The 25,000-nt window shown below is 43.8% G+C and overlaps 2 protein-coding genes across 2 annotated transcripts in view; one reads left to right on the top strand and one right to left on the bottom strand.

The window, feature by feature from the left end:
• Positions 1-7,639, top strand: part of LOC134183115 (microtubule-actin cross-linking factor 1, isoforms 1/2/3/4/5-like) — a 41,297-nt gene extending 33,658 nt beyond the window's left edge. Inside the window, exons 49-58 of the mRNA XM_062650580.1 lie at positions 876-1,520; positions 2,482-2,808; positions 3,057-3,383; positions 3,708-4,040; positions 4,210-4,416; positions 4,491-4,653; positions 5,478-5,644; positions 5,732-5,806; positions 6,000-6,117; positions 6,622-7,639. Coding sequence (XP_062506564.1) covers positions 876-1,520; positions 2,482-2,808; positions 3,057-3,383; positions 3,708-4,040; positions 4,210-4,416; positions 4,491-4,653; positions 5,478-5,644; positions 5,732-5,806; positions 6,000-6,117; positions 6,622-7,463 — 3,204 coding nt within the window. The 3' untranslated portion in view covers positions 7,464-7,639. The remainder of the gene's footprint in view (positions 1-875; positions 1,521-2,481; positions 2,809-3,056; positions 3,384-3,707; positions 4,041-4,209; positions 4,417-4,490; positions 4,654-5,477; positions 5,645-5,731; positions 5,807-5,999; positions 6,118-6,621) is intronic.
• A 750-nt stretch (positions 7,640-8,389) lies between these two features.
• Positions 8,390-25,000, bottom strand: part of LOC134183314 (laminin-like protein epi-1) — a 24,905-nt gene continuing 8,294 nt past the window's right edge. Inside the window, exons 7-28 of the mRNA XM_062650809.1 lie at positions 23,454-25,000; positions 23,076-23,192; positions 22,675-22,832; positions 22,517-22,616; positions 20,674-20,788; positions 19,520-19,825; positions 18,367-18,521; positions 18,138-18,305; positions 17,503-17,669; positions 16,458-16,608; positions 15,982-16,121; positions 15,617-15,788; positions 14,465-14,995; positions 14,251-14,405; positions 13,278-13,649; positions 11,804-11,993; positions 10,765-10,926; positions 10,623-10,699; positions 10,456-10,559; positions 9,532-9,659; positions 9,244-9,469; positions 8,390-8,772 (exon numbers count right to left, since the gene is read on the bottom strand). The exon at positions 23,454-25,000 is cut by the window's right edge and continues 815 nt beyond it. Of these exons, the coding sequence (XP_062506793.1) occupies positions 8,633-8,772; positions 9,244-9,469; positions 9,532-9,659; positions 10,456-10,559; positions 10,623-10,699; positions 10,765-10,926; positions 11,804-11,993; positions 13,278-13,649; positions 14,251-14,405; positions 14,465-14,995; positions 15,617-15,788; positions 15,982-16,121; positions 16,458-16,608; positions 17,503-17,669; positions 18,138-18,305; positions 18,367-18,521; positions 19,520-19,825; positions 20,674-20,788; positions 22,517-22,616; positions 22,675-22,832; positions 23,076-23,192; positions 23,454-25,000 (5,381 nt within the window). The 3' untranslated portion in view covers positions 8,390-8,632. The remainder of the gene's footprint in view (positions 8,773-9,243; positions 9,470-9,531; positions 9,660-10,455; positions 10,560-10,622; positions 10,700-10,764; positions 10,927-11,803; positions 11,994-13,277; positions 13,650-14,250; positions 14,406-14,464; positions 14,996-15,616; positions 15,789-15,981; positions 16,122-16,457; positions 16,609-17,502; positions 17,670-18,137; positions 18,306-18,366; positions 18,522-19,519; positions 19,826-20,673; positions 20,789-22,516; positions 22,617-22,674; positions 22,833-23,075; positions 23,193-23,453) is intronic.

The raw sequence follows: 25,000 nt of genomic DNA on the forward strand, positions 1-25,000 counted from the left end.
GTAATTAATTAATGAAATAAATGATTAAATAATGATTAAATAATTAATTAATTAAATAATTAATTAATTAATTAAATAAATAATTGATTAAGTATATAATTAAATAATTAATTAATTAAATAATGACATAAATAAATAATTAAATAGCCAAATAAACAAATAATTAATTAATTGAAATAAATGATTAAATAAATAATTAAATAGCCAAATAAACAAATAATTAATTAATTGAAATAAATGATTAAATAAATAATTAAATAGCCAAATAAACAAATAATTAATTAATTGAAATAAATGATTAAATAAATAATTAAATAGCCAAATAAACAAATAATTAATTAATTGAAATAAATGATTAAATAAATAATTAAATAGCCAAATAAACAAATAATTAATTAATTGAAATAAATGATTAAATAAATAATTAAATAAATAATACTGAATTAAAGAAGGAAATAAATAATGAAGTAACCAAATAAATAAATGAGTAATTAAATAATAATGAATTAAAGAAGGAAATAATTAATTAATTAATGAAATAAATAACTAAATAAATAAATAAATAAATAAATAAGTAATTAAATAATGGAATAAATAAATAATTAATTAATGGAAAATTATTAAATAATTAATTAATTAATTAATTAAAATAGCTAATTAATAAATGAATAATTAAGTAGCCAAATACATAATTAAATAATTAAAATAAATGATTAAATAAGTAATTAAGTAACCAAATAAACAAATAATGAGAGAACTACACCAGATGTGGTGTGATAAATATAAATTATATATATATATATGCTTGCATAAATATAGTATACATGTATAATATATATTTTAGAGAACTGAGTTGGTCACATTTGTTCATTTAGGCGCTCTCTTCGGACATCTCTGATCACGATCCTCACTTCTTGGCGCTCAACAGTCTCGCTCTTGACGTGAAGAATCAAGGCAATTCGGAAGACGTGGAAGCAAAGCAACTCAAATTGAACAATCGATGGGTCAACTTGAAATCGAAAGCAGACGAAGAACACGTAAAGCTCGAGCATGCACTACAGACTGCCGAGGAATTTCAACATCAACACGAGACGGTGTACAGCGCGTTTGCAGAGTTAGAGCATCAGCTGGCCGAATGCCAGCCGATTGCAACGGAAGTGCATCACATCAAGCAGCAGCTAGAAGAGCACAAGGAGTTTCAGAAACAGATGGAGCCACACAGGGCAGACGTCAATGCACTGAATGAATCAGCGTTAGCGATCGTGAAGGTTTGCCAGCCGGACGACAAGACGGAGGTCGAGGATCAACTCAGTGACATCAACTCACGATGGAACGACCTCAATCAACGATCAGTAGCTCGACAACAGAAGCTGGAAGAAGCATTGCTATCAGCTGGACAGTTTCAGGAAGCTCTTGATGAATTACTGGCTTGGGTTAGAGATAGGGAAGCTTCGCTTCATGATGCCGAGCCAACAACCGGCGATGTGGAGAAACTAAAGCTGTTACTGGATCGACTCAAGGCAAGTGATGAGTACAACACATTAAGAAAGTCGCAATGAATGTGTGTAGCATCATGTTGCTTCACATATTTCTCTACTACAGATACGTACTTTAGAGAATGACAAATTATATAACATTTGCTTTGTTCCAGTTACTAGCGAGTAACATTTCAAATGGTTGGCTGACTGACTGACAGACAGACAGACAGACAGACAGAGGGTTTGTGAGGTGTATTGACCCTATTGGGTCTCTGGAACATTTTAAATAGTTTTGGTTGTAATAGCATTTATTTATAAAAATATATGAAAAAAGACAGACAAACAGACAGAAAGACAGACAGACAGACACTCGGACAGACAGACACACATACATACATACATACATACATAATGGTATGTCCACCACTTTCGGTGATGACTCCTTCAATGTCTCGTATGTTGAAGATGTGACACAAGGCTTGCGTTTGAGCGGCAAGATAGACAAAGAAAGGTCAGTAGTAAGAGACTATAAGAACCTGCACGAAGATGAGATTATAGTGGGTAAGGGGAGTGCGAGACCAAACCCACTCTCTCGTCCAGAACGTACAAACAGATCTCTAGGGCAAGAGATGCAACAAGAGAACTATACGCCTGGATGCATGTGACTTGCCAGCAACACTTAAATCAGGTCTGTATTACTGCCATTTGAGTATGTCACAGATGACTCAGTAATACATACATACATACATACAGACAGACAGACAGACAGCAAGAACAGTTGTACTGCTTATAGCGTACAGTTAATTAATTGTCCTACGTAGTAAGCGGCCATAAGGGTCGCCGGACATTGTTGTAGCATGTTTTCCTTTTTCTTGCTGGAACCAGTTAGAATGTAATAGTGTTGAAATTTTAAGTATATGTATTGACAGACAGACAGACAGACAGGCAGGCAGTTAGTTGTGCTTGTTATTTACTTTATTGATGTGAGATCACATCCTTGTAGGCCCTTGAAAGGACAGTTGAGGCTCGACAGCCGAACTATGAGGCCATCTTGAAGGCTGGTGGTGTTCTTGTTGCTCAGAGTGACCCTCATGATGGTGCAATGTTGAATGAGTCGATGGCTGATTTGAAACGACACTGGATGATCCTTGAAGATGCGTTAGCGGCACGAGAAAAGATTCTGGAAGATGCACTGCGCCATGCTATTCAGTTTCAGGCAAGTTGCGGACCGTTGAGGAACTGGATTGATGGAGCACTGCCGATTGTAGCTGAAGACCAGCTTGTGTATGGTGACACAAAGATTGTAGATGATCTAAAGGCAAAGCATCAGGTTAGATTTGTAGTGGTGTTTGTTGTGTGTACTGTATATAGCAGACAGCTTACAGACAAACTGGTCAGATTTTAATAGTTAATACGCACGCACACACACACACACACACACACACACGCACACACACACACACACACACACACACGCATTGTGGTTTTGAACGAACACATGACAGACAAACACTAGGAGCACACATCCATACAATCCAGCGTGAAACCTATTGTGAATGCTCACTACTTTGTTTGCAGAGTTTCCTTCGCGAAATCGATGGCAAGCAGATCGGTGTCGATGCTACCACAGCAGAAGGCGAAAAGCTGGCAAACGAAATCCTCGATGATGGAACAGACATTGAAGCAGACGTCGAGCAACTCACCAGCAAGTGGAATCAACTCAAAGATGCAGCCAAAGCATACGGCGATGATCTTGACGAAGCTGCATCAATGGCAAACATGTTTGGAGCCCCATATGAAGAGCTAATGAGCAAGCTGGCTGCATTCGAGCAAGAGGTGGATAATGCAGATATTGTGGCTGCAGAAGATATGAAGTTGCTGGAAACACAACAGGCACAACATACAGTCAGTGTTTGTGTCTATTTGTTGGATGATGATTGTTGTGTGATTTGTTATTGTTTACTTGTTTGGTGTTTGTGTTGACGTGCATTTGTTGGATGATATTGTGTTGAGTTGAGCTAGTTGTTGTCATTGTTGTTGTTGTTGTGATTGTTAGTTTGTTGGTATCCATCTGAGTGACATATTGGCTTTTGTATTTGTTTCTTGTTTGTGTGAGTGTTTGTCGTCATTGTCTGTTTGTGTCTGTTTGCATGCTATCACAATGTGTTCACGGTTAACACTACAGTACGTCATTATAAAATGTGTTTTCTTTCAATAAATTTGTTGTAGGATTTCCAGCGTCGTGTTGGATTGAATCAGCAATCTGTCGATGGCATGTTAGCCAATGGTTCGACGATACTTCGTCGCTGCCACCCTCGATCTGCTCGCGAAATTCAACAGAAAGTGAAGGATCTCAATGACTTGTGGAAGGATGTGTGTGACAGGAGTGTGGGACGACAGCAGGAGATCGACGGCGCGTTGATCAAACTTCGTGGATTGCAGCAATCTATTGATGAAGTTGCTGCGTGGTTGACGGAAGCAGAGGCACAGACAGATGCTATTGAAGAGAAGCAGATTCCAGATGACGAGGCCCAACTACAAGTTTTACTCGCTGAGATGGAGGCAAGTGTGATGGTGTGGTGTGGTGTGTGTGTGTGTGTGTGTGTGTGTGTGTGTGTGTGTGTGTGTGTGTGTGTGTGTGTGTGTGTGTGTGTGTGTGTGTGTGTGTCTGTGTCTGTGTGTGTCTGTGTGCGTGCGTGCACGTGATGATAGTGACACTGCTTTTGTGCAGCCATTTCAAGACGAGATGACCCAACATCAGTCAAAGATGGACGCCTTACTGAAATACGTCAAAACGCAACGTCGAACGAGCAGAACGACGAGCACTCCCATCAGCCAAGAACATCAAGTAACAATCTCATCTCTCCATCGTCGCTGGCAGGCTCTGTGGCTCAGAATCGCTGATCGATACCAGAAGCTGCAAGATGCAAGAGACAGGGTGATTGCATGTCACAGCTGGAGGATAACTTGTGGCTGAGAAATTAGTTGTGCGCATTGTTGGTTTTTTTGCAGATGAAGGTTGCTCGAGATTTCGATTTTGATATGTGGAAACGTCGCTTCTTTCAGTGGATGGACGAGAAGAAGGTTAGGGTGATTGACGTATTCCGTCAGTTTGACGCAGAAAACAGGGGGAGAATCAGTCGCAAGCAGTTTGTTACTGGCATTTTGAATATGGGTATGATCAACTCGGTTGGTGTGTGTGTGTGTGTGTGTGTGTGTGTGTGTGTGTGTGTGTGTGTGTGTGTGTGTGTGTCTGTGTGTGTGTGTGTGTCTGTGTGTGTCTGTGTGTGTCTGTGTCTGTGTGTGTGTGTGTGTGTGTGTGTGTGTGTGTGTGTGTGTGTGTGTGTGTGTGTGTGTGTGTGTGTGTGTCACTGTGTGTGTGTGTGTGTGTGTGTGTGTGTGTGTGTGTGTGTGTGTGTGTGTCTGTGTCACTGTGTGTGTGTGTGTGTGTGTGTGTGTGTGTGTGTGTGTGTGTGTCTGTGTGTGTGTGTGTCTGTCTGTCTGTCTGTCTGTGTCACTGTGTGTGTGTGTGTGTGTGTGTGTGTGTGTGTGTGAGTGTGTGTGTGTGTGTGTGTGTGTGTGTGTGTGTGTGTGTCACTGTGTGTGTGTGTGTGTGTGTGTGTGTGTGTGTGTGTGTCACTGTGTGTGTGTGTGTGTGTGTGTGTGTGTGTGTGTGTCGTGTCTGTGTGTGTGTCGTGTCTGTCTGTCTGTCTGTCTGTCTGTCTGTCTGTCTGTCTGTCTGTCTGTGTCACTGTGTGTGTGTGTGTGTGTGTGTCTGTCTGTCTGTCTGTCTGTCTGTCTGTCTGTCTGTCTGTCTGTCTGTCTGTGTCACTGTGTGTGTGTGTGTGTGTGTGTGTGTGTGTGTGTGTGTGTGTGTGTGTGTGTGTGTGTGTTGGTGCATGTTTGGTGCATGTTACTTGTTACCATCTTACTCTTCCGTCTCTTTCTCTCTAACGTTTCTACTTACAGTTACTTCAACTTCTATCTCATGTCTTGCAGGATACACCGCGTCATCCGCAGAACTCGAGACAGTAGCCGAGAAATTCGATCTCGACGGCGACGGATTCGTTGATTACCAAGAACTCAGCGCTCACGTCCGCCTAAAGCGCACACCATCCGTTCGCTACCGAGAACCTCGCACTGCAGCAGAGAAACTCGACCAAGAGGTTGACCATTTCACTGTTGTTGTCATATCTCTTTGTGCAGTGTGGTGAAACGTATATGTTATTGTCATTATTTCTTACTATTTCTAGATTCATAAAGTCATCACTAAAGTCTCCTCTGACAATCAGTTCACGTTCACGAGAGTTGCTGATGGCAAGTATAGAGTAAGATATCTGGTTTAGTGTTGGTAGCTGAGTTTGTGTGTGTGTGTGTGTGTGTGTGTGTGTGTGTGTGTGTGTGTGTGTGTGTGTGTGTGTGTGTGTGTGTGTGTGTGTGTGTGTGTGTGTGTGTGTGTGTGTATTGTTTAGTATATTGTTTATATGAGATGTGCCGATTGACCGTCGTTTTGTGTTGTAGTTTGGCGACAATCAGAAGATATTTTTGGTGCGAGTTTTGCGAAGCACCGTTATGGTGCGCGTTGGAGGCGGATGGATGGAGTTGGGAGAATTCTTCCATTACTATGATCCCTCCAAAGGTAAGCTGGTAAACATGCATTCCCAAAGTACACTGTAGTCTTGCAATGCTATGCGTTCACTGCACGTGGGCTCTGAGAATGCCTTAAGAGGCTCCTGATTAGAGTTTGTGTGTGTGTGTGTGTGTGTGTGTGTGTGTGTGTGTGTGTGTGTGTGTGTGTGTGTGTGTGTGTGTGTGTGTGTGTTTGGATATGCTGCTTTCAGGAAAACGGGAGGATTTTAAAGTAGTTAAACAACAGTGGGTTAGTACAGAAAGATTTCCTGTATGCGTACACATTGTGAAATAGACGCTTGGCTCTGAGGTGATAGACATGCAGTCCACAGATGTCCATGAGTTGATTGTTTTCTTGTAACAAAGGTTTAAGATATAAGTAAATGGTTTAGTGGGGCACAAGACACTTAGGATTAACCTGAACGGTAATATTCCTGCCATGTATGGATTGTTAATTTCTCTTTTTTGTAAAAGCCTTATATGACATTTGAAAGTGTTGCATGTTTACATACAGCGACCGGTCGAACGAACATCGATCTGCGCGCCATGCTGCGTCAGCCCCGCGAGAACGTCACCGGACTGCACACAATGGGCGCGCGCACTAAAACCCAATCAGCAGTCGCGTCGAAAAACCGCCAAACCCTCGCGGCGGCCGCCCAAGACAAAGACGCCGAAGTGAAGACTCGCCAGCTGCCGAGCGGACGCCGCGAGACGGTCATCACAAAGCGAAAAGAGCTACGAGAGGGAGAAGTCGTCGAGGTAGTCGACGGCGTCGAGTACAGCGGCAAACTGCGGCATTCGACGAAAACGCGACGCCATGTTGGAACGACAGTCACTCGGACGACATCGGAAACGGTCGTTAGACAGCCCAGCGTCATAAAACGGACGGTGACGAGAGAGCTGCCCGGAGGAGGAACGGTGGAAGAGACGCGCACGTTTCATGAAAAAGCGTCGCCCGTTGTAACAAAGAAACTCTCAACGACGATGACAAGCCACCAGCAAGCTTCCTCGCCCGTTGAGACAACAAGAACGACGACTACAACTTACTCGGCGTCTCCCACAGCTGACAACCTCGTTACCGATGACTCCGACGGTGCAGTCGTGAAAACAGTCGAGAAAAAAGGAGCAGTGACGAGAATAACTAAAGTGACTAAAGTATCCGGGTCGCTTCCGGTAACGCACGGTAAACGTCCCGCGCAACTTTCGATAAGGACACCGAAAACGGCGCTAACAAGCACGAGTGAGGCGTCGAGAAGAGTGCGTGAAGGAACACCGACGAGGGGAACGCCGACGAAAGGCTCGCCGGCCAAATCTCACATTCCTGTTCGCTCGTCAAGCGGGAAACAAAAGACATGAAATGGAATTAGGAAATTAACTAAAAATGCTGCCTGTTTTGAAGCGTACACTAGGTATGCATGGTTTCTAATGTTGAGTAACCCTCCGTGTAGGCAATGAATCCTAATTGTAGGTCATTTGACGTAGTTGTTGTGTTGGCATGCTCTAGCGATGAACAATAATTCAGTTATAATCAATTTGCCGCTGTGTTGTATTGACCAATATGGCTGTGTGTCGCACATCTAGTCTCGCGCAGCCAGCCCTCCCCCCTTTTGAGTCCCGCATCGGACGACAGACCAGACATTTTCCACCCAAATTCTTGCCAAGGTATTAAAGATGGATGATACTCTAGAGTTGCTTGATCAGGCGTCTACAAGTCAAATAGGCTTTAAAAACTGCGCATGCGCATTGGAAAGTTTGATGATCACGTGATTAGGAGAATTTAGGACCCTGAAAAATTAACATCAAAAGTTTTATTGCCGAGCGTAGTTTAAATTAATAGATTTGTTTATCTCATTTTATAGTAAAAGTACAAAATCTACTTGCCAACGCAGTGTGTCAAAATTTGTGGTGTTAGAAGATTTATGCGCACGCGCATTGGTTTCTCTGAGGAAAGCTGATGACGTAAAGTAAATTAAACGACCTTGCGTACCGTGTCAGAAAGACCATTCATTAGCATTTGTAAATATTTGTAACTAGTATTTTTATACGGGCATGTTGATATACGGGCATCTGATGACCTGTGGTCTGCATAGACGCGGGGCGGGTAGGCGCCAGACCCACGTTTTATGGCGTGGTTTGTTAAAAACTATTGTATTCAATTTCAATCTGTTGGAGGTCATGCAGTTCTAGTTTTGACATTTTATGTGTAAGATAGCTGTGCAAGTGAAGTACATACTGCCAGCGTTTACTCGATCCTCGAGGTTAACGAAACGACCCAAGCCCAATTGCGAAAGCAAAACATATATATACTTGCAACACACACACACACACACACACACACACACACACACACACACACACACACACACACTAATTAAAATTGCTACACACTGGTACCACTTGTACCATAAAGAGGAAATATAAAACATGCACAACAACCACAACCAATGAACGAGCCTAATCAAAAATTCACCAGAAAAACATGAAAACAGTGTCGTTTAGTTTGTGCTGTGTGGTAGACAGCAGGCTTAAGGAACAGGACATTCAACTAAGTTCAGTGTCTCAGCGTTTGTGGCTTGGTTCAGTGAGCGCGGAACGTCCAGGATGTAATTTGTTCTAATGCAGCCAACGTAGTTAGGAATTGGAACGACACGAGATTGGAGTTTTTCTAGAAGTATGCAAATTTGATGTAAGACTATGAGATGAGTACATGTACAGACAGACAGACAGGCAAACAGACAGACAAACAGGGAGTTTTTCTACAAGTATGCAAATTTAATGTAAGACTATTGAGATGAGTGCATGTACAGACAGACAAACAGACGACAGACAGACAGACAGACACAGAAGGACAAACAAACAAACAGAGAGATAAACAGACAGACAGACACAGGCAAACAGACAGACAGACAGACAAACAGAAGGATAAACAGACAGACAGACAGACAGACAGACAGACAAACAGAAGAAAAAACAGATGGACAAACAAACAACAAACAAACAAACAGATAAACAGATAGACAGACAAACAGGAAGACAAACAAACACAAACAGAGAGACAGAGAGACAGACAGACAGACACACACACACACACACACACACACACACACACACACACACACACACACACACAACTCACTTTCATCAGTGCCACCAATATATGCTACAGAATTCTCAACAACAGGGCTGTCTGGCATGGTATCCAATTTTCCCTCCACTGCACCTGCAGTATCAACCTCTAACCTGATCTTAGTGTTATCACCGAGTGCTCTGATTTCATGCTGTTTGCCATCACACACACTAACATCACTCGTCACTTCCGCTCGTAGTTTTCTGTTCTTTCCTCTTGCCACATCAAATGTGACCTAAGTAACACACTTTCATTCTCTTGGCTGTTAATTAAGCAAAATCAGACAAACTTTCAAACCTTTGACTCATTGATATAAACAACCACATGCTGTTTCTTGTTACCAATCGACAGCAGCAGGCCAGATGAGGTGGTAGTTTGTATTCTTACTGTAAAGTTGAATGGCATGCTCACTTTCCAAGATTCACCTGCAAACGAAGGTCGATCATAAGAGAGTGGAAGGACACGAATAGTACAGTGAATCATGGCTGTTTATGATTTAATTTATTGCGTATCTATTAAAGTGTCATTGTCTGTTTGTCTGTCTGTTGTTTGTCCACTTGTCCGTCCACCTATCCATCTGTCTCTGTCCACTTTTCTATTTGTCTCCCTGTCTCTGTTTATCTGTCTGTCTGTTGTCTGGCCATTTGTCTGCCTGTCAGTTTGTTTGTCTGTTTGTTGTATGTCCATTTGTCTGACTACCTACCCATCTGTCTGCTAATAGCAGCTGTGCCTGTCTCCGCATGTTTATCTGTCTGTCTGTTGTCTGTCCACTCTTCTGTCTGCCTGTCTGTTTATCTGTCTGTCTGTTGTCTGTCCACTCTTCTGTCTGCCTGTCTGTTTATCTGTCTGTCTGTCTGTCTGCCGTCTTTGCATTTGTCTGACCACCTACCCATCTGTCTGTTTGTTGTATGTCCATTTGTCTGACTACCTACCCATCTGTCTGTTATGGCCGTCTCTGCATGCTTATATGTCTGTCTGTTGTCTGTCCACCTATCACCTGTCCACCTGTCTGTTTATCTGTCTTTCTGTTGTCTGTCCATTTGTCTGACCATCTACTCATCTGTCTGCCTGTCTGTTTATCTGTCTGTCTATTGTCTGTCCACCTATCCATCTGTCTACCTGTCTATATGTCTGTCTATTGTCTGTCCATTTGTCCGTCTACCTACCCATCCATCTGCCTGTCTATTTATCTGTCTTTACAATCACAAAGCTGTATCTCACCAACTATAGCATATGACTCTCCCTTAAATCCTGCCGCCTTCTTGACCTTCTGATAACATTTGCCGTCCTTAGCAGAGCCCAACGATTGCACAGATTCCCAATCGCTGTTGATTGAAACAAACACTATGCAGCAATCAGCCACTAACACAACACAATGAGATACAAACTTTGAATCTAGAGTAACTCCGTTCCCATCTCTAAACTGCAAATTCCGCACACAACCCTTGAAAGGACCAATTCCACTCTACAAACAAAACAGAACCAATTGATATCAAACAGATTGTGTCATGACATAAAATATTGACAAACCAAATCCTCGATTTTGGTTAGCTTGACATTGGCATCCACGTTCCCGATGTAGAAAGGTGTCTTGATTGGCATGAAGACTTTTTGGGCTGGAGGTAAGTTGACTTTCTGTTGCTTGCCATCGACAGACAGTAGACCCTTTCTTCGAGATCGAGTTATAACAACCTGTTAGTCAAATGTTGATAAAATCAGTAGACTGGCAAGACAAGACATACAGACAAACACACAAACAGACAGAAAGACAGCTAGAATACAGAAGACAGACAGACAGAATAACAGACAGACAGATAAACAAACAGACAGACAGATAAACAAACAGACAGACAGACAAACAGACAAACAAACAGACAGACAGACAGACAGACAGACAGAAAGACAGACAATGATTTCTTCCATACAGCCGCAACAACTAACAAGCGTATGGGCGTAACTGTAGCCCCTACCAACACAGCACAAAAAGCTGTGGCGCAGAAAACATCTAGACTCAAGAGTCAGACCTAGACTACCAGTTACTACTACAAAGAAAAAAAATCAAACGAGTAATTTACTGTAAATCTAATCTGTCTTCCTTGCACATGCCGTGCACACGTCCTGACACTCTCACGCATACTTTAGCTACAATGCAACACAAAATGGCGTCCGGCAAAGACACGTGTCCAGGATCTGAGTCAAAAAGGAGGGTTTGACGTTACAGACAGACAGACAGACAGACAGACAGACAAATAAACAGACAGACAGGTAAACAGACAGACAGACAAACAGACAGACAGACAGACAGACAAACAAACAGACAGACAGATAAACAGACAAACAGATAACCAGACAGACAGACAGACAGAAACAGACAGACAGGTAAACAGACAGACAGACAGACAGACAGACAGACAAACAGACAGACAGACAGATAAACAGACAGACAGACAGATAAACAAACAGACAGACAGATGAACAGACAGACAAACAGACAGACCAACAGCTACACACACAAACAAACAAACAAACAAACAAACACAAACAAACAAAAACCAAAACGTATGCCCACCTTGTGCCATTTCCCTTTATTGACGTTTTTCCTGGTTGCAACACTCACACTCTCTCCCGTAGTTGAGAAACCAAACTTGAGTTTGCCACCGTCAAGACGCAAGTACAGATACGATTTCAGATTGCCGTTTCCTGCAAATACTATAATCCCATCTTCAGCAAACGTGCGCAGCTCCAACTCAATTCTAAACCTAGAAATTACAACAGTTGAGGGAATGACAATAAAGAGACCAAGAATTATTTTACTAACAAACAAACAGACATACAGACAGACAATAGACAGACAGACAGACAGACAGACAGACACACAGACAGATCAACCAAAAGAACAAACAGCCAATCAACTGACAGACAAGGAGACCAACAGAAAGAGACAGAGACAGACAGACAGACAGACCAACAGACCACTGCACCTACCGACTGACCAACCAACCAACCGACAGAAAAGACAGACAAAGGAACGCACAAACAAACAGAGCAACATATAAACAAACATGTAATCAATCAAATACACACACACACACACACACACACACACACACACACACACACACACACACACACACTAATAGTCATGCAGTCAGTAACAACCTCACACAAAACACAATAGTCACTCAAATAAACAAAGACAGACAGACGGACAGACAGACAGACAGACAAACAGACAGACAGTCTCTGGAACATTTTAAAATAGTTTTGGTTGTAATAGCATTTGTTTAAACAAACCAAACAAACAAACAAACAAACAAATAAACACACCAAACATCCCAGCAGACAGACAGACAGACCAGCAAGCAGGCAGGCAGGCAAGCTCACACACACACAAACAAATACCGTATTCGCCTGTAATAACGCCCTGGGCGTATAGAAAAGAAACACTGTTTTTCTGGGCGTATACTAGGGCATGGGCGTTGTTTTGGTCCTAGGCGTATACATGGTCACTAAATGCTGTCGTCTGGCCAGTCACTATCTAAATACTTGAAGACAGAAATACCACAAATGCTTGCAATTATCCATTTGCAAGATCTAAGGTACTGGTATCCATTCAGCATCAACATACACGCAGAAACTAAACACTAGACACACGTGGTCGGCCTGAAGCCCATCAAGAGCATCAGGGTCGGTAATTGCAACGAAGACACGAGTCTAGCAGCAAGCACTTTCACTCAACATTGACACCAGCTCATCAAACGCACACAGACGGAGACGAATGTTCTGCGGACCCATTTTGTTTTGTCTGTGCATGCGTATCCTGGGCTTATACTTGGGCATGGGCGTATAGTTGGGCATGGACGTTTTTTCAGGCTGAAAGTTCTGACCTGTCCCATATGGGCGTATATACAGGCATGGGTGTTATTTCGGTGTGGGCGTTATTACGGGCGAATACGGTAACACACAAACTACCAGAAAAACAAACACACACACACACACACACACACACTACACCATCCGCCTACCTACACATGTTAACTTACTCCGTTCTGATAATCTGCTCATCTGCATGCTTAAATTTCTGGCAGCTGCTCTTCATCCCATCGAACTGAACGGCACCACGCTCAACCTGAGGACCAGCAGCACACAAAGGAGCAACAATAACCGGATCAGGACATTCACCAAGGGCAATAGTTGGGCTAGTAACAGACTCCAATTCTTTGGTAGCAAAGTTGATGGGGTCTCCATTGGCAACAACTTCACTGACGCTTCCAGCAAAGTTTGTGAGAAGTTCGCCTGACAATGTGATGGGAGTTGCGAAGCCTCCAATGTACAAGCCGTCGCTCTTGCTGGAATCTGTGTCAGTGAATGGTTTGTCTGACGTTGTAGTGTAGCCGTTTACTACAAGTTGAGCTCTACAGACAAATTGAAATATAGAAGTTGAACATTTTGTTGAGTGTAAATAGTCTGTGACAGTGTTTGTCCTTTGATCCAACTTGCTGTTTGTCTGTCTGTCTGTCTGTCCATCTGTCTGTCCATCCATATGTTTGTTTTCTGTCTGTGTGTCTGTCCATTGCCTGCCTGTCTGTCTGTCCATCTGTTTGTCATCTGTCTTTATGTTTATCTGTCTGTCCATCTGCCTTCCTGTCTGTCCATCCATCTGCCTTCCTGTCTGTCCCTCCATCTGTTTGCTTTTCTGTCTGTTTGTCTGTCCAGCTGCCTGCCTGTTTGTCTGTCCGTCCATCCATCCATCCATCTGTCTATCCATCTGTTTGCCTGTTTGTCTGTCCATCTGCCTATCTGTCTGTTGTCTGTCCATCCTTCTGTCTGTTTGTTTGTCTGTCCATCTGTCTGTTTGCCTGTCTGCCTGTCCATCCATCTGTTTGCCTGTCTGTCTATCCATCCATCTGTTTGCCTGTCTGTCTGTCCATCTGTCCATCTGTCATCCGTCTGTCTTCCTCCAACTTGCACATTCACCCATCCCCCAAACTTCAACCCATCAACTCCCCAACCAACCTTTCTCCATCCTCCAATATCACAGCAATATTACTCCACTTGTTAAGCGGCACCTCACCACCACTAACACGCTGCTCACTCTCTCCCTCCTTACGCCACACAAACTCCACCCGTCGCTTAACAACAGCCACATACGCATAACTCGCGTCTGCATCCTACAAATCACAACCCAAATGCTCACTCAACATCACACACCAACACACACCAATCAAACCGTCTCGCTGCCGTCGTACAAAACAATTCCAGTGTCTGCAGTCGGATAGATAGACACGTACGAGTTCATAACACCCATCACGCTAAAATCCTCCATCAACACATGACCCAATCCGTCTAACGTCGCACAACCGATGGTCTGTAATGGACACTGATTACGAATGTAGCCGTTCGATCCCTTTGTGTAGTTTGCTTCTTTACGGAGCAACTTGTCATCGAGTTTTCCAGATCGTATTGAACCAATGCATGCACGCAGGCTGCGTCGGGTGACACCATCGGGTGTCTTTACGTCATCTGGAACGCCACCAAAGTATGCAGGACTCGTGAATGTCACTGGGTTGGTCACTGATGAGCTGTCTGATGTGTTGCTGTTGAGGCCTCCTTTGATGGTTACTGCTTTGTTGTTGTGTGTGAGAGAGATTACTGTTATTCCTTCGGGGAGAGAGACGCCGGACAGAGTTGCTTGCACAGTTTGACCGCCGTTGTTGAACTGAGCGAGAAGTAAACCGTTTTTGACCTCCAGGGATAGAAACTGAAACGAGACGTGAAAGAGTGGGAAATTGCAATTGTGAAAAATGATCGGTTTCTGTCCGTGAATCTTGGCAAATTGTTTGTCTGTTTGTTGTTGCTATTGTGTGGTGTGTGTGTCAGTGTGTGTGTGTGTGTGTGTGTGTGTGTGTGTGTGTGTGTGTGTGTGTGTGTGTGTGTGTGTGTGTGGTGTGTCTGTCAACATGTCTTTGTCTTTCTAAGTCTTCTGTCTGTCTGTCTGCCTGCCTGTCAGTCTGTCCATCCATCCATCCATCCGTCTGCCTGCCTTTCTGTTTCTCTGTGTGTCTGTCTATCTGTCTGTTTGTATGTCCATCCGTTTCTCCGTCCATCCATCTATCCATCCATCCATCCGTCTGCCTGTCTGTTTCTCTGTGTGTCCGTCCATCCATCTGTCTATCCATCTCTCCGTCCATCCATCCATCCGTCCGTCTGTCTGCCTGCCGGCGTGTCCCTTTATTGAATAACAGTTTGACTTTCCTATTTGTTCTAGTACAACAATGATAATATAATTTCTATCCCCATCCATCATTCTTTATTATACGAAACAACCGTCTACTCATACGTAGTCTGTCTACTGCTCATATTGAAATGCAAAGTTACTTACTCTGTTGCGATTGAATGCATAAAACAATAAGCCATTCAATTGGAAAGTCGTCAGAGTTCTGAAATCTAAACTGAAGTCTCCAGCTTCCTCTTCAGCCAAATAGCTGCTACTCAAGCCAATGTAGCCGAGGCCAACAAGGAATACTCCAGCTGTGCCCACTATAGGTTCTTTGCTGTAAACACAATGTCAATATAAAATTAATATATTAATTTATTATTATTGTGTGTGTGTCACTGTGTGTGTGTGTGTGTGTGTGTGTGTGTGTGTGTGTGTGTGTGTGTGTGTGTGTGTGTGTGTGTGTGTGTGTGTGTGTGTCACCGTGTGTGTATGTGTCACCGTGTGTGTTACAATCTACTTCTCCATACCTTCGGGCTTCTCCTTGACATGTTGTAATCGTATTTTGTTCTGCTTTTGTAAACTCATACAGAGGAAGGACAACAGAATTAACAACCACTCGATCAATACAGCCAACAAACGGGGCTGTAGACACACCGGATGGTAAGTTCTGTGAACAGACACAAAACACTCACTTATGCACACACACACACACACACACACACACACACACACACACACACACACACACACTCACACACACACTCACACACACACACACTCACACATGACACACACACACACACACACACGTGACACACACACACACACACACACACACACACACACACACACACACACACACACTCACACATGACACACACACACACACACACACACACACACACACACACACACACACGTGACACACACACACACACACACACACACACACACACACACACACACACACACACACACACACACACACACACACACTTCGTACATCATAATCAGATGGGACACCACCGACTATAACATTGCCATCCAGGCCAACGTTGAAGAAGTAGTTGGAGCTGTTAATAGGCTGACTAGCCATGTCATCAGCACCAACAGCATCTAGATTCCTCGATGTCAACATTGCCTTGTTGCCCAACCTGTAAATATCAATAATAACACTTATGTACTCTATACATGTGCGATTATATCATCAACATTATTGGTATTTAGCAGGCAATTTCTAATATGTATTACATGTACTACATTGTAAGTATTACTGCTGTTTTGCAGACAGACAGACACATAGACAGAAAGACAGACAGAAAGACAAACAGACATACAGACAGACAGACAGAGTAAAAGACAGAGTAAAAGACAGACAGACAGAGTAAAAGACAGAGTAAAAGACAGACAGACAGACAGACAGACAAACATCACCTAAACCATAGCTTCACTACTACAGCCCACAGCATCCCAAAAACACACACAAAAAGGCCAAACAACCTAAACTTCTTGATGCTTGGTCCAGTTTTGGGCTCAATCAGACTAAAAATAGAATTTTAACATGCGCATGCGCAATTAAAATTTTTGGTGTGGAAGGTGTTGTATTGTGAGAGCAAATTGTCGACTGCGTGGGTGTAATCAGCACATGTTTGTGCATATCCTTCTGTGTTCGCTAGCTTTCGCAGCACCTTTTGAGCATCAAGAATTCAGTTGGTCTGGCCTCACATACAGACAGACAGACAGACAGACAGACAGACAGACAGACAGACAGAGTTTTAGTTTAGTAGAGATTTTGTGCGATTGGGACAGTAGAGTTGCTTAGTTGTGTTGATTGTAGATTTCAATATTGAAAATATATGTATTGGACAGACAGACAGACAGACAGACAGACAGAAGTGTGCAACTCTCTTAATTAGTGCACATGTATGGATAGATAAAGTAGAATTATAAATATTAATATATTAATTAATAATAATTAATATCAATTATATATTAATTAATATATTAATTAATAATAATTATATAAATTTATATAATGGACAACGCACCTCTTAAAGGTGATCCTGTAGTAGTTGTCTGTGTTCAGTTGTACGTTTGTTCTCAAGTCGATGCGCCTGCCACCGACACTTATGGTTGCTACAGGTCGACCATCTTGGAGTTCGATGGCTAGAAAATCGTGGGAGGTACCCGTCTGTCGTTTTCTTCGATCAGCAACCTGTACAGAAAAATGTGTGACGACCTTCGTAAGTTCTGTTTACAAACATTGATTTACTCTAAGAAATATCCAAATCGTGTGTGTGTGTGTGTGTGTGTGTGTGTGTGTGTGTGTGTGTGTGTGTGTGGTGTGTGTCACTGTGTGTGTGTGTGTGTGTGTGTGTGTGTGTGTGTGTGTGTGTGTGTGTGTTGTGTGTGTGTGTGTGTGTGTGTGTGTGTGTGTGTCACTGTGTGGTGTGTGTGTGTGGTGTGGTGTGTGTGTGTGTGTGTGTGTGTGTGTGTGTGTGTGTGTGTGTGGTGTGTGTGTATGTCTATCCATCCATTTGTCTGTCTGTCTGTCTGTCTATCTATGTCTACTGTTTCTCCACATGCCAGCCTATCTGTCTGTCACATGTCTGTCCATCCTGTCTGTACATTCATCCAACTTGCCATCTGTAATCCCATCCCATCCACCACAACACTCACTCACCTCATCCTTTTCTCCCATATAAAACAACAGCCCATCTTCCGAGCCTCTCTTCACCGTCACCAACACGTCAGTACTCGCCCCAGGAATAGCAACAGACTTCGGAGGCGACACAGAAATTGCCCCACTCCCTGCAGCACCTCCACTTGCAAACCCAACAGGCAACATCACCTACAGCCAATGAATCTATTTACATCATCAATGGCAAACAGAGAAACTGTGGAGGACTTACCCGTTGAGCATGACGTAAGGCTTGTTGTATCTTGTCTAACATGTCGTCCGCACGGTCATCCAATGCACCTAGTGCTTTGTCTAGATTGTCAAGGTTTTGATCGATTGTGTTCCTTAATGTTCTGCGAGTGTTTACCAATGGTGGCAGACGCTTGACTGTTGAAACAAAATGGTGAGAGAAGTTAGTAATGTCATTAGGTAATTTAGTGAACCGACAGATTAAGAGGCGGACAGACAGACAGACAGACAGACAGACCAACTAACAGACAGACAGACAGACAGACAAACAAACACACAAACAGAGAGACAAACAGACAGACAGACAGACAGACAGAAACTATAGACACAGGAAGAGACCAACTGACACACAGACAAACTAACAGACAGGCAGACAGACTAACAAACAAACAGACAGACAGACAGACAAAGGGACATGCAGACAGATGGCCAGACCAACAAACAGACCAACAGACCAACTGACACATAGACAAACTAACAGACAGACAGACAGACAGGCAAATACAGTAACACCAACTGACACAGACAAACTAACAGACAGACAGACAGACAGACAGACCACCTGACAGACAGACAGACAGACAGACAGACCCACAAATGAAAAGACCAACGGACAGACAGATAGACCAACAGACAAACTAACAGACAGACAGACAGACAAACTAACAGACAAACAAACGGATATGCAGACAGATGGCCAGACCAACAAACAGACCAACAGACCAACTGACACATAGACAAACTAACAAACAGACAGACAGGCAAATACAGTGACACCAACTGACACAGACAAACTAACAGACAGACAGACCAACCAACTAACAAACAGGGCAGGCAGACAGACAGACAGACAGACAAACAAACATACAGACAGACAGACAGATGAACAGACAAGCAGACAGACAGACGGACAGACAAGTAGACAGACAGACAGACAGACCAACTGACACACAGATAAACTAACAAACAGACACACAAACAGAAAGACCAACGGACAGACAGATAGACCAACAGACAGACAGACCAACAGACAAACAGACAGACAAACAAACAAACCGGCAGATAACAAACAGACAAACAGCAACCACACAACCACATACAAGCACAACTTACAAACGCCTTCCATCCAAACCTACCAGTGTCATTTATTTCCTTCAGATTAACTGCCGTCAGATCACCCAGCAGCCTTCTGAGTCCCTGTCCTGCCAGAGTGACATTCTGTCTTGCCTCAGGAATTGACACATTCACCGTCTTTTCCAAACTCTGAGTCAAACCATCAAGGCCTGTTTCCACGTCTGAAATCCCTGACCTCAATCCTTGCACCTGGTCAATGGCTTGATCAACGATGCCGCTGCTGGATTGTAAATCGCTACGTTGAGAATTGGCTTGTCCTCGTAAGTTGTTGATGTCGGAATCGACATCATCCAGAGAGTCAGTTATTGCTGTATGAGAGAAAGACGGCTGTTGTCTGTTGGTGGCCGGTTATTTTGACAATGCAGTACATTCATGGGTCTGTTGATATGTTTGTTTGTCTGTCTGTATGTCTGTTTGTCTTTCTCTGTTTCTGTGTCTGTATGTTTGCCTTCTTTCTTTCTGTGTCTGTCTGTCTGTCTGTTTGTCTTTCTTTTCTTGTTTTTGTGTCTGTATATCTGTATGCATGCACACATGATTGTCTTCTTTCTTTCTGTGTTTGTCAGTCTGTAGGGATGTCTGTCTGTCTCTCTGTGTGTCTTTCTTTGTTTCTGTGTCTGTCTGTCCGTCTGTGTACGTGTCTGGTGTGTGTGTGTGTGTGTGTGTGTGTGTGTGTGTGTGTGTGTGTGTGTGTGTGTGTGTGTGTGTGTGTGTGTGTGTGTGTGTGTCTTCTTTCTTTTTGTGTCTGTCTGTCTGTCTGTTTGTCTTTCTTTGTTTCCATGCCTGTCTGTATGTATGTACGTATATTTGTCTTCCTTCTTTTTGCGTTTGTCTGACTGTAAGGATGTCTGTCTGTCTGTCTGTCTGTCTTTCTTTGTTTCTGTGTCTGTCTGTCTGTATGTATGTATGTCTTTCCTTGTTTCTCTGTCTGTCTGTTGGTCCGTCTGTCTGTCGGCATTCTCACCGTCCATTTATTTATCAGTGTGTCATAACTACACAAATGTATCTTTATACACGACCTACACATACACATACATCCTGCCTGTCAACTAAACTGCCTACCAGCCAACTCTTCCATCTTTCCATCAGCTTCCTTATATACTCTGTAAATCACCTACATGTCTACTCATCTGTCTGTCTGGTTGCCAATTAGCCATACCTTTCACTCTAGGCTCGATAGCTTGCCCTGCAGTCCGCAGATCGAAACTTCTCTTCAATGATGCAACAGCTTTAGTAAGGAGAACACTGAATGCTGTCTCGTTGTGCCTTGTATCCTACAAAGTTGCAACAATAATCAACAATTAATATAATAAATAAATAAATAAATAAATAAATAAATAACTGAACAGTTTCTATAGCCGTCTGTCTGTTTGTCTGCCATTAATATTCCCATCTGCTTACTTGTCTGTTTACATGTCTGTCTATGTGTCTGTCTGTTTGTCTACATGTCTGTCTGTCTACATGCCTGTCTGTCTATGTATCTGTCTGTCTATGCATCTGTCTGTTTACCTGTCTGTTTGTCTACATGCCTGCCTGTATACGTGTCTGTTTGTCTACATGTCTGCCTGTCTGTTCACCTGTCTGTCTACGTATCTGTCTGTCTATGTGTCTGTCTGTTTGTCTACACGTTTGCCTGTCTATGTGTCTGTCTGTTTACCTGTCTGTCTGTCTGTCTGTCTATCTATGTGTCTGTCTGTTTGTCTACATGTCTGCCTGTCTATGTGTCTGTCTGTTTACCTGTCTGCATGTCTACGTATCTGTCTGTCTATGTGTCTGTCTGTTTGTCTACATGCCTGTCTGTCTGTGTCTGTCTGTTTACCTGTCTGTTTGTCTACATGTCTGCCTGTCTACGTGTCTGTTTGTCTACATGTCTGCCTGTCTACGTGTCTGTTTGTCTACATGTCTGCCTGTCTATGTGTCTGTCTGTTTACCTGTCTGCATGTCTACGTATCTGTCTGTCTATGTGTCTGTCTGTTTGTCTACATGTTTGCCTGTCTATGTGTCTGTCTGTTTACCTGTCTGTCTGTCTGTCTATCTATGTGTCTGTCTGTTTGTCTACATGTCTGCCTGTCTATGTGCCTGTCTGTTTACCTGTCTGCATGTCTACGTATCTGTCTGTCTGTGTGTCTGTCTGTTTGTCTACATGTTTGCCTGTCTATGTGTCTGTCTGTTTACCTGTCTGCATGTCTATGTATCTGTCTGTCTATGTGTCTGTCTGTTTGCCTACATGGTTGCCTGTCTATGCGGCTGTCTGTTTACTTGTCTATGTGTCTGTCTGTTTGTCTACATGTCTGTCTGTTTACCTGTCTGTTTGTCTACATGCCTGTCTGTCTATGTGTCTGTCTGTTTGTCTACATGTCTGTCTGTTTTCCTGTCTGTATGCCTGTCCATCCATCAATCCAGTCATCCGTCTCTCAGTCCATATCTATCAATCTATTTGTCCATTCACATACCAAGCTGTCTTTGCCTGTCTGTCTGCTGTCTGTCCATGTAAGTATATGCTTGTGTGTCCGTGTCTGTCTGTCTGTCTAGTGTCTGTCCATGTAACTATACTCTTGTATGTCCATCAGTCCACTTGCCTGCCGGTCTACCTCTCTATCAACGCATCTACCTACCTATCAATGTATCTGTCCATCCATCCATGCACAACCTATACGTCAGTCTGTCTGTCTGTCTGTCTGTCAGTCTGTCTGTTATGTCTGTCTGTCTGTTATGTCTGTCTGTTGACTGTGTGTTTGTGTACGGTTATGGGTTAGGATCTGTTTGTCTGTCTGTCTGTCTGTTGACTGTGTGTCTGTGTAGGGTTATGGGTTAGGGTCTGTCAGTTCATCATCTGTCAATCTGCATGTCTATCAGTCAGTCAGTCAGTTAGTACGCCTGTCTGTCTGTCTGTCTGTCTGTTAGTCTGTCTGTCTGTTTGTCTGTCTATCAGTCTGTCCGTCTGTTTTCTCCTCCTTCTACACACCTAACCAAACCATCCACTCCACTCCCACATAACTCACAGTCTCATTTAGACACCCCATTGCAGTGCTTGTTTCATTCATCACATTATAGTCCACAGCAGAAACACCTCGTGCGTCATCAGACACTCGACGAAAATCCCTAAAACAAGAAAACTTCACTGCAGTTTCACACATAACCCAACACTTGTATGACATACCTCTCAACGGGCAACAGACTTCGTCGCAATTGGTGTGAATATTGATCTGCTATGGTGACGTTTGGTTCCACTTGGGCCACGGCTCTTCGGTAGGCAAATGCGTCAATATTTGCTGTCTGATACGTTAGTCGTAAGTTCCTGGATTGTCGACTTGCGTTCTGTAAGGGAAAGTGTTGTAAGGTATGGATGCTGTTGGGTGAGTGAACTAGAAATTTGTTTAATGTATTGGGGGATGCATCCCTCCAATACAATCATGTATGAGAGATGTGGCTCTCTAAGAGGTGTGTGTGTGTGTGTGTGTGTGTGTGTGTGTGTGTGTGTGTGTGTGTGTGTGTGTGTGTGTGTGTGTGTGTGTGTGTGTGTGTGTGTGTGTGTGTACGTGTATGCACGTGGATTCATACATTGTGAGCCAAAGTTGCATTTCTTATCGATTCTGCAGCTTCCTTTGCTACTGATTCTGCATTGACTATTCCTCGACTTATGGCAACACTTGTTGATTCCAATACGGCATGTTGTCTCTAAAAACAAACAATCAGCACACACACACACACGCGCACACACACACACACACACACACACACAGACATGCACGCATGCATGCACGCACACACACACACACACACACACACACACACACACACACACACACACACACACACACACACACATGCACGCACACAGACATGCACGCATGCATGCACGCACACACACACACACACACACACACACACACACACACACACACACACACACACACACACACACACACACTTTCTCACCGTCACATTATCCAGGTTCCTTTCAATCTCATCCACATTTCCCCGAACCACACCAACCACCATGCGCGCCCTCTCCCCCAACTCCCTCGCCTCAAGCAACCGTCTCTCCGTCTCATTCAACCGCATCACCAACTCCTCAGCTCTCCCAATAAGCAAACTCGTAGCATTCATCAACTCCAACGCAATCACCAACGTCTCATTCGCTTCACGAATCGCATCACCAATAGCAACTCGTTGCTCACTAAAATTCCGACTATCAATCAACGCCTTGATCCTCATCCCTTCGCCAACCACAACACTATTATTTGCGATCTGCTCCTCAAGGAACATCCGCAAACCTCGTAGACCGACAATCACATCACTGACTGTGTTATTGAGAGTCGCAACGTCAACCAACAGAGTCTGTGCTGCTGATGCCGAACGAGACGTGTTTCTCAGTATTTCTTGACTTTGTGTGAATGTTGAGTTAACGACGGATTCGAGGTCGTCTGCAGTCTCTTGTAGTCGACGAAGATTTTCGAAGAGCGAGCCAGGCGAGCCACGTATCGTACTGAGAAGCAGTTGAGCGATGTTGATACGCTCGTTGTAGATCATGTATTCTGATCGTGTTGCATTGTACTTTGCTACAATGTCTCTGAGTTTGTCCCACGCGGCGACGATGATCGAGTAGTCGGACACGTTCATCAGCGTCTCGTTCAACACACGAATGAGCGTCTCGATCTCGTCCATCACTTCGTCGGTGCACCGCCCACACGGTCGACATCCGGTCTCGCTGATGATATGCCGAGGTGCACACATGTCACACTGACGCCCAAACGCCACCCCTCGGCATTCACACTGTCCGGTCGTTGCATCACAGTTTGTGTCCACCGAGCCAAACTCACTACATTCACACGGTATGCATCCAGATATACCGAGCCCAAAGTATCCCTTCCTGCATCTATCACACTTTCGTCCACGAACGAACCTCTTACAATCGCAATTCCCTGTTCGTATGTCACACGTTGCTGACGTCGAGCCGACGGAATCGCAGTCACACTCCGTACACGAACCATCGGAAATACGAAACGTTAACGACACACATCGATCGCATTTCAATCCAACGACGTTACGTTTGCAGACACACTGGCCACTCGTTTGATCGCATACGGGACCGACGCTACCCGAGGGATCGCAACGACATAACTGGCATCCGTCCGGGTTCGTCGACGAGTAGTTGAACGCTCCAGAGGCACAACGATTGCACGTACGTCCGCCCATGTTTGTCCTACACGTACACTGACCGGTTTGTTGATCACATGTGGTGGCGGTGCTTCCTCGTGGGTCGCAGTTGCAGTCGTCGCATGTCGGTGGGTTGTACTTCCCGTCGAGGCAACGATCGCACGTCCGCCCGGTGAAGTCCGGCTTGCAGTCGCACTGACCGGAACGTTTACGACAGTTGAAATCATGGGAGTAGACCGGATGGCAGTTACACGGAACGCAGCCTCTCACCAAGTGGAAATTCCAGAAACGACTCATACACACGTCGCAGTTTCGACCTCGGACAT

The sequence above is a fragment of the Corticium candelabrum genome, chromosome 8, assembly GCF_963422355.1.
Source record: "Corticium candelabrum chromosome 8, ooCorCand1.1, whole genome shotgun sequence".
In the NCBI taxonomy this organism is placed as follows: Eukaryota; Metazoa; Porifera; class Homoscleromorpha; order Homosclerophorida; family Plakinidae; genus Corticium; species Corticium candelabrum.